The 14,829-nt window shown below is 47.1% G+C and overlaps 2 protein-coding genes across 8 annotated transcripts in view; one reads left to right on the top strand and one right to left on the bottom strand.

The window, feature by feature from the left end:
- The window catches only part of RTF2 (replication termination factor 2), a 41,876-nt gene that overhangs the window by 16,681 nt on the left and 10,366 nt on the right, over positions 1 to 14,829 (top strand). The gene's annotated exons all lie outside the window — the stretch shown is intronic.
- LOC106970327 (beta-1,3-galactosyl-O-glycosyl-glycoprotein beta-1,6-N-acetylglucosaminyltransferase 7) overlaps positions 1,195 to 14,829 on the bottom strand; it is a 27,788-nt gene continuing 14,153 nt past the window's right edge. For 2 of the 5 annotated variants that reach the window (XR_008289029.1, XR_008289030.1), the window contains exons 2-4: positions 7,306 to 9,318; positions 7,082 to 7,177; positions 3,915 to 3,940 (exon numbers count right to left, since the gene is read on the bottom strand). Coding sequence is in view for 3 of the 5 variants with exons in the window: in XM_015066944.3 (XP_014922430.2) it covers positions 3,717 to 3,940; positions 7,082 to 7,177; positions 8,292 to 9,258 (1,287 nt within the window). In the remaining 2 variants the exon portion in view is untranslated. Of the gene's footprint in view, positions 1,897 to 2,126; positions 3,941 to 7,081; positions 7,178 to 7,305; positions 9,319 to 14,829 lie in introns of those variants that run through there. The other 3 variants (XM_027046866.2, XM_015066944.3, XM_027046867.2) reach the window with 3 other exon arrangements.

The raw sequence follows: 14,829 nt of genomic DNA, 5'->3' as shown, positions 1-14,829 counted from the left end.
AACAGATATGTTCTTTTTTAAAATAACGTCTGAAATTTAGAGAAACCGGTGTCATAAGAACGATGGCAGGGAAACCCTCGGGATCTTCAGGGTTGACTTTTTCTCTACTCTTCAGTCAGTAGTTTCACTCACAGTTGGTTTTTCGATCTGCTAGAGGAGACCCGAGGGTTTGAGACAGCTCTGCTTCTGTGCTCTGAAACGCACGGAGTGCACACTCGATTTGCCAGCAGGGTCCGAAGAGGGGTAGTTGCTAGGTTGTTTTGTTTGTTTTCACTGTAAACAAGTCACTAGCTAGAAACCTAATTGTATTCCCCACTGTGTTCTTCCCTTCTTGTAATAAGGAGAAACACATTGGAGTAATTACAGTTTGTAAAATACACCCTGTGCTCGTTACTCAGAGCACGATCCGTGGTCCTGCCATATTGGCATCACCTGGGAGGTTTTTGTTTTTCTCTTTTTAAGCGACGCAGGCCCAGACCTGTGGAATCAAAATCTGCCTTTCCACTAGACGCCCTGGGGATTTGCGTGCACAGTGAAGTTTGAGAATCCCCACTTCAGATGTCGGAGATATGATGAGGAGCATTTGACTTGCCATTTTCTGGCTTCATTCATTTAGCCTTTGTGGTAGGTGAGTGGGGTGCTGTGCATATTGTGAAGCAGAAGTGGAAGAAAAACTTACGCTGGTTCTTTTTTTTTTTTTTTTTTTAAATTATTATTTTTAAGTAAGCTCTACGCTTGACACGGGGCTTGGACTCAAGACCCTGGGATCAAGAGTCGCGTATTCCACCGACTGAGCCAGCCAGGTGCCCTTTTGCTGTCCTTCCATGGAGAGGTGGGACGGAGAGGGGAGAAAATGTTAGGGAAGGGGTATCTTCAAAAGTGGTCTGCAGATGTTGATTTTTTTTTTCAGGCTCTGGCCTCCTTAGGGTGAGCTCTCTGCCATCTTCATGGTCTTCAGAAGTATTGGGGCGCCTGGGTGGCTCAGTTGGTTAAGCGGCCGACTTCGGCTCAGGTCACGATCTCACGGTCCGTGAGTTCGAGCCCCACGTCGGGCTCTGTGCTGACAGCTCAGAGCCTGGAGCCTGTTTCAGATTCTGTGTCTCCCTCTCTCTGACCCTCCCCCATTCATGCTCTGTCTCTCTCTGTCTCAAAAATAAATAAACGTTAAAAAAAAATTTTTTTTTTTTAAAGCATTAAGCCTCAGGGAACTGCATGATAGATATCACAGGCCGCCTTGAACTTTTTCACGTATAAGAAAAATCTAATAGAAAATTGAACGGTAGAATCTACATATTAGCAAGAAGATTCTACTCCTGGAAAGAGAAATGATCTCAAGATCCCTATTAATGCATCACCTTTAAGACACAGTCTGTAGCAGCATAATTCAGACATTTTTTGCTTGTGATTGGATTGTGTTCTTAACAAACGAATGCAGTAAGAGGCTGACTCCAAGTGAACAGCAGTTTCCGGTTGGTTCTAACGCTAGCGGAGGCTGCTGCTTCATGTTGGCCTGGCCAGCCTGGCCCAGCCTTGGTGGCTGCCTGCCTGTCAGCCTCCACTCTCTCCCAGTGCTTCCTCTAGCACGCCACTACGACCCAGCCTGTCCCTCCCTGAACCTCCCGCTGCTGCGTTCCCCCGTGCCTTTGAGTTACTTGTATTATTATTACTTTATCTGTTACTCGAGTAAGTTGTTGAGGTAGCGGCTTCTGTTACGTCTGATCCTTTGAGGGCGGCTCTGTGTTTGAGTCCGTTGTGTCTTTGTACGAGGTGAGGTGGTGCAGTAAGGGCTTGGACTGTGGGGCCAGACTGCCTGCTTGGGTCCAAGTCCCAGCTGCCCTTGCTTAGCCGTGTGCTCCTGGAAAGTCCCATCGTTGCCCCGTGCCTCAGTTTCCTCATCTGTGAGACATGTCAGACATGAGAATTCTAAGTGCTTCCTCCTCATAGCAAATCTCTTAAGTAGACGCCTGTATTGGACCCACTCATAGTCATGTGACCATGCTGTGAATGGACACTGAAGGGAAATGAAGTTAGGCTCATGTTTCAAGTGACTTGGAAAGATACCAGCTTTTTTAAAAATGGGTGGTTTTTTTAAAAATTTTTTTTTGAATGTTTATTTTTGAGAGAGAGAGAGAGAGAGAGAGAGACCAAGCATGAGCGGGGGAGGGGCAGAGAGACAGGGAGACACAGAATCCGAAGCAGGCTCCAGGCTCCCAGCTGTCAGCACAGAGCCCAACGTGGGGCTTGATCTCACCAGCCGTGAGATCATGACCCGAGCCAAAGTCAGACGCTCAACCGACTGAGCCACCCAGGCGCCCCTAAAAATGGGTTTTGCACTTAACTTGTTAGTGAGTTGTTCTAAAATACAGGGACACAGTCGTGGTGAATTTGAGCTTTCTGAACAGGCAGTCAGAACATAGCTGGTTGGTACCACCCGTGAGCCCTGTGTAGAAAAAACGTGTAGAAAAGCAGAACTGTGCTGTCGTGGGGCTCTTGGTGGCCTTGTCTTTGACAGTCTTAACATTTTCAGCATGTGCTTTCCTTGGAATTAGGCATCGAGGTGGAAGAAATGTTTGTTGAAATGGTGATGTTAATGTTCTATGGTGAGTTACATTTGATTTGTGCTTTCGAAGGCTCTTTTCCTTCTATCTAGCTTCGTGCTTTCCAAGGGCTATTTTCATTGACTAAGTAGATTTGATTTCGTTTCATTGCAAAGCTTCAGTTTCCCGAGGCTTTAGACTTTGCCTTTGAATTATACATTTATTTCTTTAGTGTCTTCTTTATTTTAGTTGTTTTATGTGGTGCCACTTAATGGTTGTACGTTTTCAGTCTTGTACAATGCCATGAACTCTTTTAGAGAAAGAGAATATACAGGAAATCCTCAACAGGACAATGAAAAAGTTATGGACTCTTTAGAGACCCGAGTCTGTTGAGTAGGGAGAATTAAGATCATTCCCACCTTTGACCTATGTTGTTCAATGTGGAAACCACCAGCCACATGTGACTATTAAAATTTCAGTTTATTAAAATTTTTTAAGTTAAATAAAGACAAAAAGTCACTTAATCAGGCATACTCTCCACATTTCAAATGCCCCAAAGCCCCCTGTGGTTGTGGTTGGTGTCAGACCAGACGTAGTACGTACCCACCAGGGCAGAAGGTACGATTAATGCCTCTTGACTCCAGAAGCTTATAGCATCCTTTTTAAGAAAGTGTGCTTCAGCTCTGGATTAGTTTTGTTTTACCCAAAAGAAGTGGACTCTTCTGTATTTTTCTAGGATTACCAGAACAAAGTTACATGGTTCCCAGCCAAAGAGCACTGTTTTAGATCAGCAGAGTTTTGTTTTCAGGGAGAGTTTGCTCTTGATTAGAATCTCATACACGGTAGTATCTTCAAAGCAAGATCTGTTTTTATTCTAACTTGAGGCTTCGATTTGCAGCAGCTATTTGCTGAGGCAGTCCGACCTCACTTGGCTGATCCAGGAGCCCCCAACGGTACCTTGAGCAATACCTTTCCTCTCGTGATTTCCTCCTCGAAGCCGTAAGAGCGGCCTGTGATTTATAGGAAAGTCTTGCCAATAGCGTATCTCTGAGTTCACTTTAGGGCTAGCTTGTACCAAGGAATCAGTTCTCATTCTTTCTTCTTTGGTTAATGTTCTCTTATCACAAGTCAGGGACACGGCGATACCAGTAAGAGCACAGACGCTTCCAAATGTCCAGCTCAGCGGCTCCGTGTCGTATTAAAATGACTCTCCTGTTGAAAGCGCCAGTGTGGCTCCGCAGGGACTTCTGCCTGCCGCAGCGCCTGGAGCCTGTGCCGCCTCTCCAGGCACGTGACCACCAGGGGGTCTGTCGAGTCCACTTTGCTGGCAAACAGAGAAGGCGACCGAATGATCCACGGCAGGTCTCCTGGTCCATACACGCAGCTCTCGTGGACGTAGCGCCCTATAGAAAGAAGCACAAAAACCTAGTGCCTTTGTCTCGTCAGTTTACGTTCACACCAAAAAGTGATGCTCTTCCAAGGTCATCGGGAAGGCCCCTGCTTCACGGGAGGTCAGACTAAACATGATCTCCGCGATTGCTCTGATTGGGGCTTCTGGGTTGGGTTTTGAATCTGTGGCGGCAGGACGCTTTCATTCTTTCTGTTTAACGGCTACTTTGTTTAAGGGGACACTGGAATGTTCGTTAGTCACGAGCACAGGGGAGACGTCTTAGCATGCGTTTGCCGGGCCAAGTCTAAATTCTGAACTGGGCCCCACGAATGTTTGTTTTCCTTGGTTGTGGGGAATTTGCAGGGATTGTGTCGGTGTTAATGCGGCATTGCTTTGGCCCTCTCTTGCCTGTGCAGAGTGAGCGTTTGATACAGATAGAAGTCATTAAAATTGGAATCATGGGTCGACTCCAGTGCTGGGTTCCTTCGCGACGAACTCGGCAGCACACGTTAGGTGCCTGACGCCGCACTCAGCTCTTCCTTCTTTCTCTGTTAACCCCCCGGCCAGTGCTGCAAGGTGCTTCGTGACCACCTCCGGTTCGGTTCGCAGAGGAGTGAGCGCTCGGTCTGCGTGTGAGGCAGAGGTCGGTCCACTTTGGAGACCTTGCTCTCTGCTCAGTTCCGCCCTGCCTTCCTCTCCAGGCCAGCCCATCGATCCTACTTCTGAAAGCCCATCTGGGGGAAATACAGAAAAGGGGTGGAACCGTCCAGCGCTGTTTGTAAGACCGGAACAAGGCGGAAAGAACCTTCCCCCAGTGAGCACGCATTCACCTAGTAAAGGGCCAAGCAGAGTCAGCGCTCTGTAAGCGGCGGCTCTTGTCACGACTGACATCTTTCTCACTGGTGGCCGTTCTTGGCACAGTGTCACAGACTCTCAAGAGAATTACCCTGAACCAGGTGAAAAGTACGCCTGTGGAGACAAGCTGCGTGAACAGCGTAGGACATAGTGAAAGAAGATTCAGCTGCACCTCGGTGGTAGCTGGATGGTCTCTACTGTATATACACGTGAATGTGAGCCAGGAAGGGGGCACAGGCCTGTGGAAAGTCCTCAGAGTTGGGTTCATGCCGTTTGGGTGATTACAGGTAAACAAAACTCTTTGTTGCTGGTGACAGCAGGACGACCGTCACCCTGTGCATGCTCGTCCACTGGAGGGGCAGCAGACAGCTGCACCTGCTTAGAGACCCAGCTCTGCCACTTCCTGTGCTGCTTCCTGTGACACTGGGGGTGACCTCACTTCTCTGAGCCTGGGGCTCCTCATCTGTGAGGTGTGAATACGATAGTGAGTACCTGAGAGTCATTGTGAGGATTGACTGCGGGCCCAGCGCAGGGCTCCGGAAGGTTCTACCCCGGTCACTGCCGGGGCTCGGCCTAAGGCGGGGGCTGACTCTTGGCGGCCACTTGTCTCGCTGCTTTCCTAGTGGACAGTTTGCAGTCTGAAGTGAGCAACGGCAAGAACTTGCTGAAGTGTTCGCTTTGGGGCAACAGTGATTTTTGTTAAGATTTACAGAATATTGAAATATTCAGATTGTCGTTATAAGAATTCTAAATCATGACTGTATTATTGGTAGCAGCCACCCTTCATGACTTCTTACTCTGTGAGTGAATCATGTTTTCAGGAAGCATCTGAACCCCGACCCCGGCCTTTCCTGAGCATTTATTCACCGATCTTGTCAACCCCAGTGTGTAATGGCAGTGAGCCCTGCTTTCTAAAGAAAGGCCAGGGTCGCTTCTTAGCCTGTGTAACTGTCACCTTCTTATTGTGTGAAGAGCCCCCTAATTGAATCATGGCTAAACTATTTATTGAAAACACTAGAAAATTATTCCAGCCCTTCCGACCTGGTACCTGTGAGGAGAGTGGCTGTGTACATGGCCCCGGGAGTTGCTGGTCTTTGAGTTATTCTCTGGTATTGGGTTTTACATTTTTTAATTTGTCTACAACCTGTTTCTTTGAGATCAGTCCTTTAAATAGCTGGGAAACTGGGTGAACTTGGTTGATTTTGTATTTCTGACCTGCTGTGACTCAAGCCCGAGGGGCCACGCCTAGACGCGCTATTAAAATCAGTGGTTGCGTCTGTGCGGTATTTTCTGTGGTGGTTGGGAAGCTGTGTGTAGACAGAAAGGCCAGGCCACATGCCTGGGAGAGAGGCTGCTGTGCCCCAGCCACCTGCACACACGTCTGCCCCGCTCTGCCTGCCTTCTCTGTCCAGCACAGTTTGCGGCCCCGTAAAGATCAGACGCCTTGTTTTTCTTTCCTCATGGGCTCCCAGAGCGTTCACACCTCTCCCTACCGGCAAGTCCGCATGGGGCTGTGACTGTTGTCCCGTCACCTCTGCTCCTCCCAGCCATCTCACCCTGGGCCGCGGGTGGGGCCGCGGGTGGGGGGCAGAGCGGTGGGGAGAGTAGGCGTGAATGGCGGGACCAGAGGCCGGTGCTGGGTCTCCCACTCCCTAGGCATTTTCTCCCAGTGGCTGTGCCTCAGTCTGCAGTCAGCTGCTGCTTTTGCAGCCTTTTCACCAAAGAGGGACACTGACGTCCCCACCCCAAGTCTGTTCTGTATTGTCCTGGTAACTAAAACCACCGGGACACCAGACAAAGGGGCAAAAGAATTCACAGCTCCCAGGGAGAGTCTCCTGAGGGCAAAGCAGAAAGACCTTCCCCTCAGCAAGAGTTTGCTGCCAGCCTCTGAGCCCTGGAACGATCGATCAATCGCCTGCATTTCTCACTTGTCTGCTCTGGTAGAGGTCCAGGGAGACACAGAGCTTTTTTAAAATAAATGTTTAAGTTTGAGTTCTAGGGGCAGGTGGAAGAAACCCACCAGCTTGTGTATTTTTATCTTAAAACTTGTAAAGTTGCAGCCGAGTTGTGTGTTCACTTTGTGAAAATTTATCAACCCAAGTACTTAGCGATTTGTGAGCTTTTCTGTCTAGATATTATAAATAAGAAGTTTTAAAAAAAAATTGCCCCATGTAATTGCAAACTCACGAATCCCTTCACTACTTCTGCTAACGATCGTCTCCTGATGTCATCCAGGTAGCAGTTGTATAGTTTTCATAAAATTGGAAGGCTTTTGCTTTTGCTTTGGTTCGAGTTTTACCTTTACATCCATCGTGAACACTTCCCTCCTCGTTCCTCCATTTAATGGCTCGAATGTCTCCTTCCCAGCCAGCGTCAGGTGTGGCTCCCGGGGCATCTAAGGGGGAAACAGAACGAGCATTACAGCGGGCAGGCAGCTGCTTGGCCCTAGGGTGCCAGCTCTTCCTGGCTGTGCTCCCCCCACCCCAGATGTGGTAGTGGGAGAAAGGTGGAGGGAAGTCCAACCCTGCTTCAAGTGCTTGCTTGTCATCTGCTGAAAGGCTATGCTTTGGGGGCGGGCGGCGACCGTGGCCAAGGTCTTGTGTTCTGGCTTTCGTTTTCATCCCTGTCTCCATCCCTGGTAACTTCCTGAGCGCACCTAGTGCGCCCTTGGCATGATGATGATGTTGGGTTTCTCCATAACAGCCCTCTGAGGAGATGTGAAAATAGGATTTTCAGTGGATAGGAGCGATTAAACTAAGATCCTAATCGATTTCTGCTGGATTCAGTGTTTGCACGGTCATCCGGACCCATTATAACCATTCAGACTTGAAGCCACATCAACTTTATACAAAGAGAAAGTAAGTCCACTTAAGGGAGGACATCAGACTTCCCTCTCTCAGAAAACCTACCTGAGGTATCATGTTTGCTACCCCCAAAATTACTGCTTTTAATGTTTTCCATTCTTTTTTTTTAATGTTTATTTTTGAGAGAGCACAGGTGGGGGAGGGGCAGAGAGAGGGGGACAGAGGATCCGAAGCGGGCTCTGTGCTAACAGCAGAGGGTCCGACGTGGGACTCGAACTCACAAACCACACATGAGATCATGACCTGAAGTCAGATGCTCAACCTACTGAGCCACCCAGGCACCCCTAATGTATTCCATTCTTAAAAGCACCCCTAGCACAATGTCTGGCCCTCGTAGGTACCCAGCGGTATTTAATAAGTGAATGAAGAAATGAAGGAGTTTCTGAAGATTTGTGCTCAGATATTGGTCATACTTCTTTCTGGAGAGGGAACAAAAGCAGCTGGGCTGGTTGGGCGCGTGGCCCTCTCTCAGCAAACCTGAGACCCCTAAAGACCCTCCCGTACTCCCCAAAGTGGAAGAGGTCTTGCAAAACGTAGAGCTCTTCACCAAGCCATGGTAAATCGTGAAATACAATTTCCACTTACGAATAAGCATCTGTTGTTGCCTCTGATCTGAACAGACGCTGTATCGCTGGATGTTCTTACCTTGCAGTCGGTTCAGAGTCACCCAGTAATGCTGTTCTGGGCTCTGGATGTTTCTGGACCACTGGAGCAGGTCTTTTGCGCGGATGTCCGTCAGTACAAATTCTACAAACTTCCTCGTTAGTACGTAGTAAGTGCTTCCAAAATAAATTGTTAAGTTATGGGGTGGTTCATCTTTGAATCTCCTGTTTGGAGATCCGTAGATACTTCCTTCAGGGGTGAATTCAAGACGACTTCCACTTGTCTCGGATGCAACGTGTGGTGTTTGGATTACTCCAGGAGTGATGTTTTTATCAGTCCATTTGCTCCTGATGTAGCGTATGATTTCTTTGTTGGTTTTGATTGGAAAGTCGTGTCCACAAAGGTTAAGGACATAGTTCCACTGAAATTTGGAACGGACCAGATCTCTCATACAAGTAAGATCTGCCTGCAGTCTTGTAAAGCCAGTGTGGGCCACTCTTCCTCTCTTTGATGAAATAAAAATATTTTCAAAACAGTTCACCAGGGTTTGCACAGCACTCTTATACTTCTTTGGGGCCTTTTTGTCAACATGAATACAGTAAAGGTTTTGAGGCACATAAATAGACCTGAGCAGCTGCACAAACATAGCCAGGTCCTTGTGAGTAGTTACGATATATGCCAAAGAGAAATTGCCCTCTTCTGCAGACAAGGGTCTGGTTATGAGATGCACCTCCTGGGAAATCCTGGAGCAGTTTCCTGGTGTGCGCAAGTGAGCAAGTATTTGAGAACCATGAGGGTTTTTACAAAAAGTTGCAATTTGGGGGGCGGCCTCTTTCCCTTCAAATAAAGCTGAACACAGTTCATCTGGATAAAAGCCACATTCCACCGCTGCTGGATAGGTGGACTCCTCTGGTTCCTCCGGAGGTGGATCCCTTAAATAAAGAAAAACGCACACGCACACGGCTGTGCACACGAGGAGTCCGGGCTTTGTGGCCCGCAGCTGGCTCATGTCTTCAGCTCCAGGTGCCTTCTTATCACCACCGCTTGAATTTCTTTCCCTCTAGGCTTCCTAGGAGAACAACAGATAGATTCAGGGTGGCATAACTCTCCCCCAGCCTGCCGCTTCGCCGAAGTACACGTATTTAAAGCACCAAGTGCGCTCAGCTTGGTAGACATACGTGCCCGCGAAACCATCACCACTATCGTCAGGACACACGTCATTCCCCCCCCCTTACCCCCCCCGAGAGATTTCTTGTGCCCCTTTCACTCCACCCGCCTTGCACCCTGTCTCTGGGCAGTCTCTGTGCCCTCTCTGTCTCTGTACGTCAGCTGCGTGGTCTGGAATCCTATAAAGAGTTGTAGACTGTACTTTTTGCCTCTTTTCACTTTGGGTAATGATTTTGAGATTTCATGCAGCTCATTAGATTTGTGACCGTTCTTTCCTCCTTATTGCTGTGCAGTACGCTGTCCCGTGGGCAGGCGACAGTCCGTTTATCTGTTCATCTGTGGAAGGACACGGAATTGCTCCCAGTGTTGGGATATGACAAGGTGCCGTAAGCTTTCGTGCGCGAGTCTTTGTGCGGACGTTTTGTTTCTGTGTTTCAATAACTGTTCCGAAAGGGATAGTCCTTAGTACCAAAATGTAATGGTTGCTGGTTAGGTGACTTTTGCTGACGCAGAATTAACAGCAGTGCGTTCAGATGATTGAAATATATCAGCCTTTGGGAAAACTGAACAGGTAGCCACAAAACGTGGTTTACAAAAGTAAAAGATCTGCTGTGGTTCTTGGGTTTATTGGCCACGCGTATTCACCCGTACGTAACATGATGTCAGAACTGAGTACAGCCATCCTGGAGGGACTCAGGCCACACGCGGCACTCGGTGAGTAGCTGTTTACTACTCTCATGAGTAGTACTCGGTGAGTAGCTGTTTATAACGCTACTGTGGATCTCTTCACGTTTACTGACTTCACAGAAAATCCTGATGACTGCTTCAGCAACCTCATAATTACGAGGTTGCTTGATTAAGGCTTTCTTTTGGCACAGTAGGGTGATTAGTGGAAGGGTGTTCTCTTCCTTTTAAACACAATTCTAAATTAGGAGCAATGGCAGTTTTACAAAAAATAGCCCTTGGTAGAAACTTCTGGAATGTTAAATCAGCAGGCCTTCGGGGTGATGTTAACAGGACCTGCGTTTTTGCTTCTCTGGGGGCAAATACCTAAGAGTGGAACTGCCGACTGCTGTCCAGAGTGGTTGTGCTGTTTCACTTGCCCACAGCAGTGGTCAGATTTATTCATTTTAACCATTCTGACAGGTATACGGTGCTGATTCACTGCGGTTTCACTTTGCATTTCCCTGATGTCTCAGGATGTTGAGCATGTTTTCATGTGTTACTGCCCTTAACGTTGGCAGGTTAAAAAAAATCTCAAATACTTACTTTGGACGTGAATACTGTCCTGTTCTACGTTATGCAGACTTCATTTTATGCTGTTATCCTGTATCATTTTATAACTCTTTCCAGTAAAGGAAGCAATATATCAAGAGAATTTGTTCATCACAGAATTTGATTTGTTGAAACGAGTTTATGAATTTTTTAGAGAAGGCTTCCTTGATTAAAAACAAGATGTCTTTACCTGATAAAATTATTTGGTAATAATTTAGTTGCCTTTCTGGGGTCCCATAAAAATGCACGAATAGGTTTAATAGGAACAAAGGTGACCCAAGGCGTTTTGATTAATTATTTTTTTATTAATTAATGATTAGTGCATGGAGGGAGCATCCTTTCGAATTTAGGGAGAAGACTGATCGTGTAAGATGTCGACATTATCAGTAACTATTTTTTTCTTGCTTATAAATCCTGGCTCCTGATTTCCATAAAAAGTCCTATCTCTGCCTATTGCTGTTTTTTCTGTTTTTTAAAAAGCCCGTTTGCTTTTGAGCAGTGTTTTGTCTCAGATTGGACACTAGTCCCTTCCCTTCCACATCATTATTTCACATGCCATTGGGATAAAGCAGTGACTAGGCAGCATTTTGAACTATCCTTCTCTTAAACTTTGAGCTAAAATTGTAAATGCTGATCGTGGACTGTGAATTTAAAGAATGTACTTATTTTCCCTGTGGTTTTCTTTTTCACCCGTCCTGCTTCAAAAATAAAAAGCAGCCACTGCCCAAATATGCCAAGTTTTTTTGTGCCAGTTTGGTAAATGTTTGTTGATTGCCCCAAACGTGAAACCTTATGATGTAATTTTGAAGACATTTTTATAAATTATATAATACAGTATTATAAATTATATAATTATATATTACAAATTATATAATACTGTACTCACTGTAATTGACACATTTCATATCTGGTCTCTAAACAAAACCTGTATCATAAAAGGAGATATTCACTAGGGAGGAAATACCTTCTTGAAATGAAATCAAAGCTTTTGCCTGCTTTTAATAATTTTGGTTAGGGGTGCCTGGGTCAGCATCCGACTCTTGATTGCAGCTCAGGTCATGATCCCAAGGGGATCATGGGATTGACCCCATGTCGGGCTCCTCACTGAGCATAGAGCCTGCTTGAGATTCTCTGTCTCTCTTTCTCTCCCTCTCTCTCCTTCTGCCCCCCTCCCCCACTTGCACTCTGTCTCTAAAAAAAATAAAATAAAATTTTTTTTTGGTTCAAGGGAAGCCACGTGCCATAGTTTATTACATTTAGTATGGAGAGGAGGTTTTGGAGGTTTTCTGGCTTGTCATCTTTGGTTTTGTTTCTAGGCTTGTGGTTAAAGTAAAACATTCTGGTTTCATCATAGAAATGTTGTTGGCCTCACTCCACTGACAGATTACACCCCGTGTAAACCATGGCTCTGCCACAGGGAATTAGAGTTTTTCGGTCGTTTATGATAATTGAATGAAGACAGGTCCCACGTGGAATCCCTTGTCCTTCAGGCGATACCTGGGCTAAGCGGTTTATGTATGTCCCCTCTGCAGAGACAGGGACGCGGGCTGGGCTGTGTTCGTCCGCCGCCTTCCTACCTCCCGGTGTTAGTGCCGTGCTCACGGGTGCCCGGGTAGATCCGCTTTCCCGCTCGCGTTCCCTCTGGGATTGAGAAACCGCTGTGCCCTAGGTGCCACGTGCAGCGGGGACCAGGGTCCCTGGCAGATGAGCTCCATTGTCACTGCTTCACCACAAGCTCTTAAAGGCAGTCAGACCAGCCTCCCAGATGAAGGCCCTGGAGCCCCCACTGCCGTGGCTCTTGCCGTGGCTCTAACCAGCATCCAGCGGGGACCCCGGAAATCCCCGTCACCTCTGTCACCTCTTGGGGCATGCCGGCATTTCCTCTGTACGCTGGGGGTGTGCCCGTTGTCAGCGTGGCGGACGTGTCCCGGCCTTGATTCTTGGCGACTTGCGACGGTTCTGTCTCTAATGTGAAGTCCGCTTTTGTTGCCATAATGAAAGTGGAATTGTTACCACGTGACTCTTCTCCCACCGAACTCATTTCCCAGACACGCAAGTGGTGTTTCTCAACCGTGGGGAACACGAGCTCATTAAAAAGCGCAGTCTTGCTGATTTCCGAGCCGTTTTTTTCCTCCACACAAAGTCATATTCAAGATGTTTATTCATTTCAAAGGCTTTAAGAAAGAGGGGTAGCTATCCTTGGGTGTTATGGAGCAGGCAGGAGGTTCTTGGTCTGGACCAGACCCATTTTTAGCGCTCCAGTATCCTGTTTGCTCACGTGTTACCGAAGTCACAGATGGTTGCTAAACTTACTAATTTGTGCGTGCGAGGGAGCGTTCTGTCGGTCACTTACATTCTCTTCCCTGGGCCTCACGTTCCCTAAAATCCTTCAGCCCCCATCGCCAGAGCCTGCGGTGGGCAGTGTGTGCCCAACGTGCTCAGTGCGAAGCAGAGCGAAGTAGCCTCCACACCAGGCGCCATGCTGGTGAAGGTCACGCGTTGAGCTCACTGAAGACACACGACGTCCAAGGGATAGTGGAGAGTCTCTCCCAGTAGAAATCGTTACCAAAGTTGTGGTTAAGGATGGCGTTTAAATTGTTTTCCCTTATAGAATGCTAGACTCCACATAGTGACAGATGATTTGCTTCTAGTTCTCAGAATGGAATTGTGTGGCTTTGTATGTTTTTGTCCGAGCATAGAATACGTCCGAGAAATTATTTCAGAACACGTTACTGCCCTAATTATTAGACCAGGTGTGTACATTTTTTTCTTCTTTTCTTCATCCATCCATAGTCCCCCCTTCACCACCCCACAGCGAGCCTTAACAGCCAGAAACAAAAGTCAGCAGCACGGGTTTGGTATCATGCGTTTCCACTGAACACTTTCTTTAAGGGCAGTCATTTTGAATTTGTTAGGACGGGATCTAATTTATTATAAAGACTTTTCTGGGGGGGCGGGGGGGGGGGCACGCCTGGGTGGCTCGGTCTGTTGAGCGTCGACTTCAGCTCAGGTCATGATCTCACACTTCGTGAGTTTGAGCCCCACATCGGGCTCTGTTGCTGACAGCTCAGAGCCTGGAGCCTGCTTTGGATTCTGTCTCCCTCTCTCTCTGCCCCTCCCCTGCTCACTCGCTGTGTCTCTCTCTCTCTCTCTCAAAAATAAACACACATTAAAAAAATAATAGGAAAGACTTTTCAGGGGAGTTGACATCCTGTATAAACGAACTCTTTTAGTTTTGTTTTTGTTTTTGTTTTACAGAGATAATTTCTGTGGGTAAACATAATGAATGGGCATGTTTAAAGATGAACTGAAAATATTTTGCTGTATGTTCTAGAGTATTACTGTTTTAGAGCACTTACATTAGCTTACCCAGATTAAATGATTTAGTCTCCGTTTGCTGGACTCACGATGCGGTCCCATAGGAACACCGGGATGGGGGTCGGGAGCAGATAGATGGAGCCCCCACTGAGCCTGGCTGGGGGAGGTACTCGGCTTGAGCAGGACTGGGGCGCTTAGTGTTGACCCCCAAGACCACGCCTGCCAGCACTCTCCATTTACTGCAAGTTTGTCTTTAAAATGTCACTCTAGCCACATAGTAAAAATTTGGTATCTGTTATTTTTGTTGTCTCTGGGCTCAGAATGATGCCCAACACCCAAGTTAGAACATTAGGCTTTCTTAAACTATTTCAACTTACAATAGCAGGCTGACTTTGAATTTGAACACTGTCCGACTGGCCAGTAACCTAGATGTCCTAGTCACAACATGCGTACGTTTTCCAGCCGCTTTGATACAAAGAGGAAAAGTCCATTTCAGGGCACCCGACTCAAAACTACAACAGAAATAACATTAGTACGTTTGGGCTCAAAATGAGGCCTGAGCGTTTGGATGTGGCCTTGAGGCCGACTTAGTTATTGTCTCCCGCGTGAGGAAAGAACAGATGGTGGCATTTTAAATTTAAAACTCTAATCGCATCCTTGAAAAGACTCCACTTTTGCTGTCTTGGGCTGAAACGAAGAGTAAGGACTGTTTGAGAGAAAAAGATGCCTGCTACGTCTGCATTTACAAATACGACGGGGGGCGCCTGGGGGACTCAGTCAGTTGAGTGTCCAGCTCTTGATTTTGGCTCAGGTCATGATC

This window comes from Acinonyx jubatus, chromosome A3, assembly GCF_027475565.1.
Source record: "Acinonyx jubatus isolate Ajub_Pintada_27869175 chromosome A3, VMU_Ajub_asm_v1.0, whole genome shotgun sequence".
In the NCBI taxonomy this organism is placed as follows: Eukaryota; Metazoa; Chordata; class Mammalia; order Carnivora; family Felidae; genus Acinonyx; species Acinonyx jubatus.
This window is presented reverse-complemented; position numbering and strand designations above follow the sequence as displayed.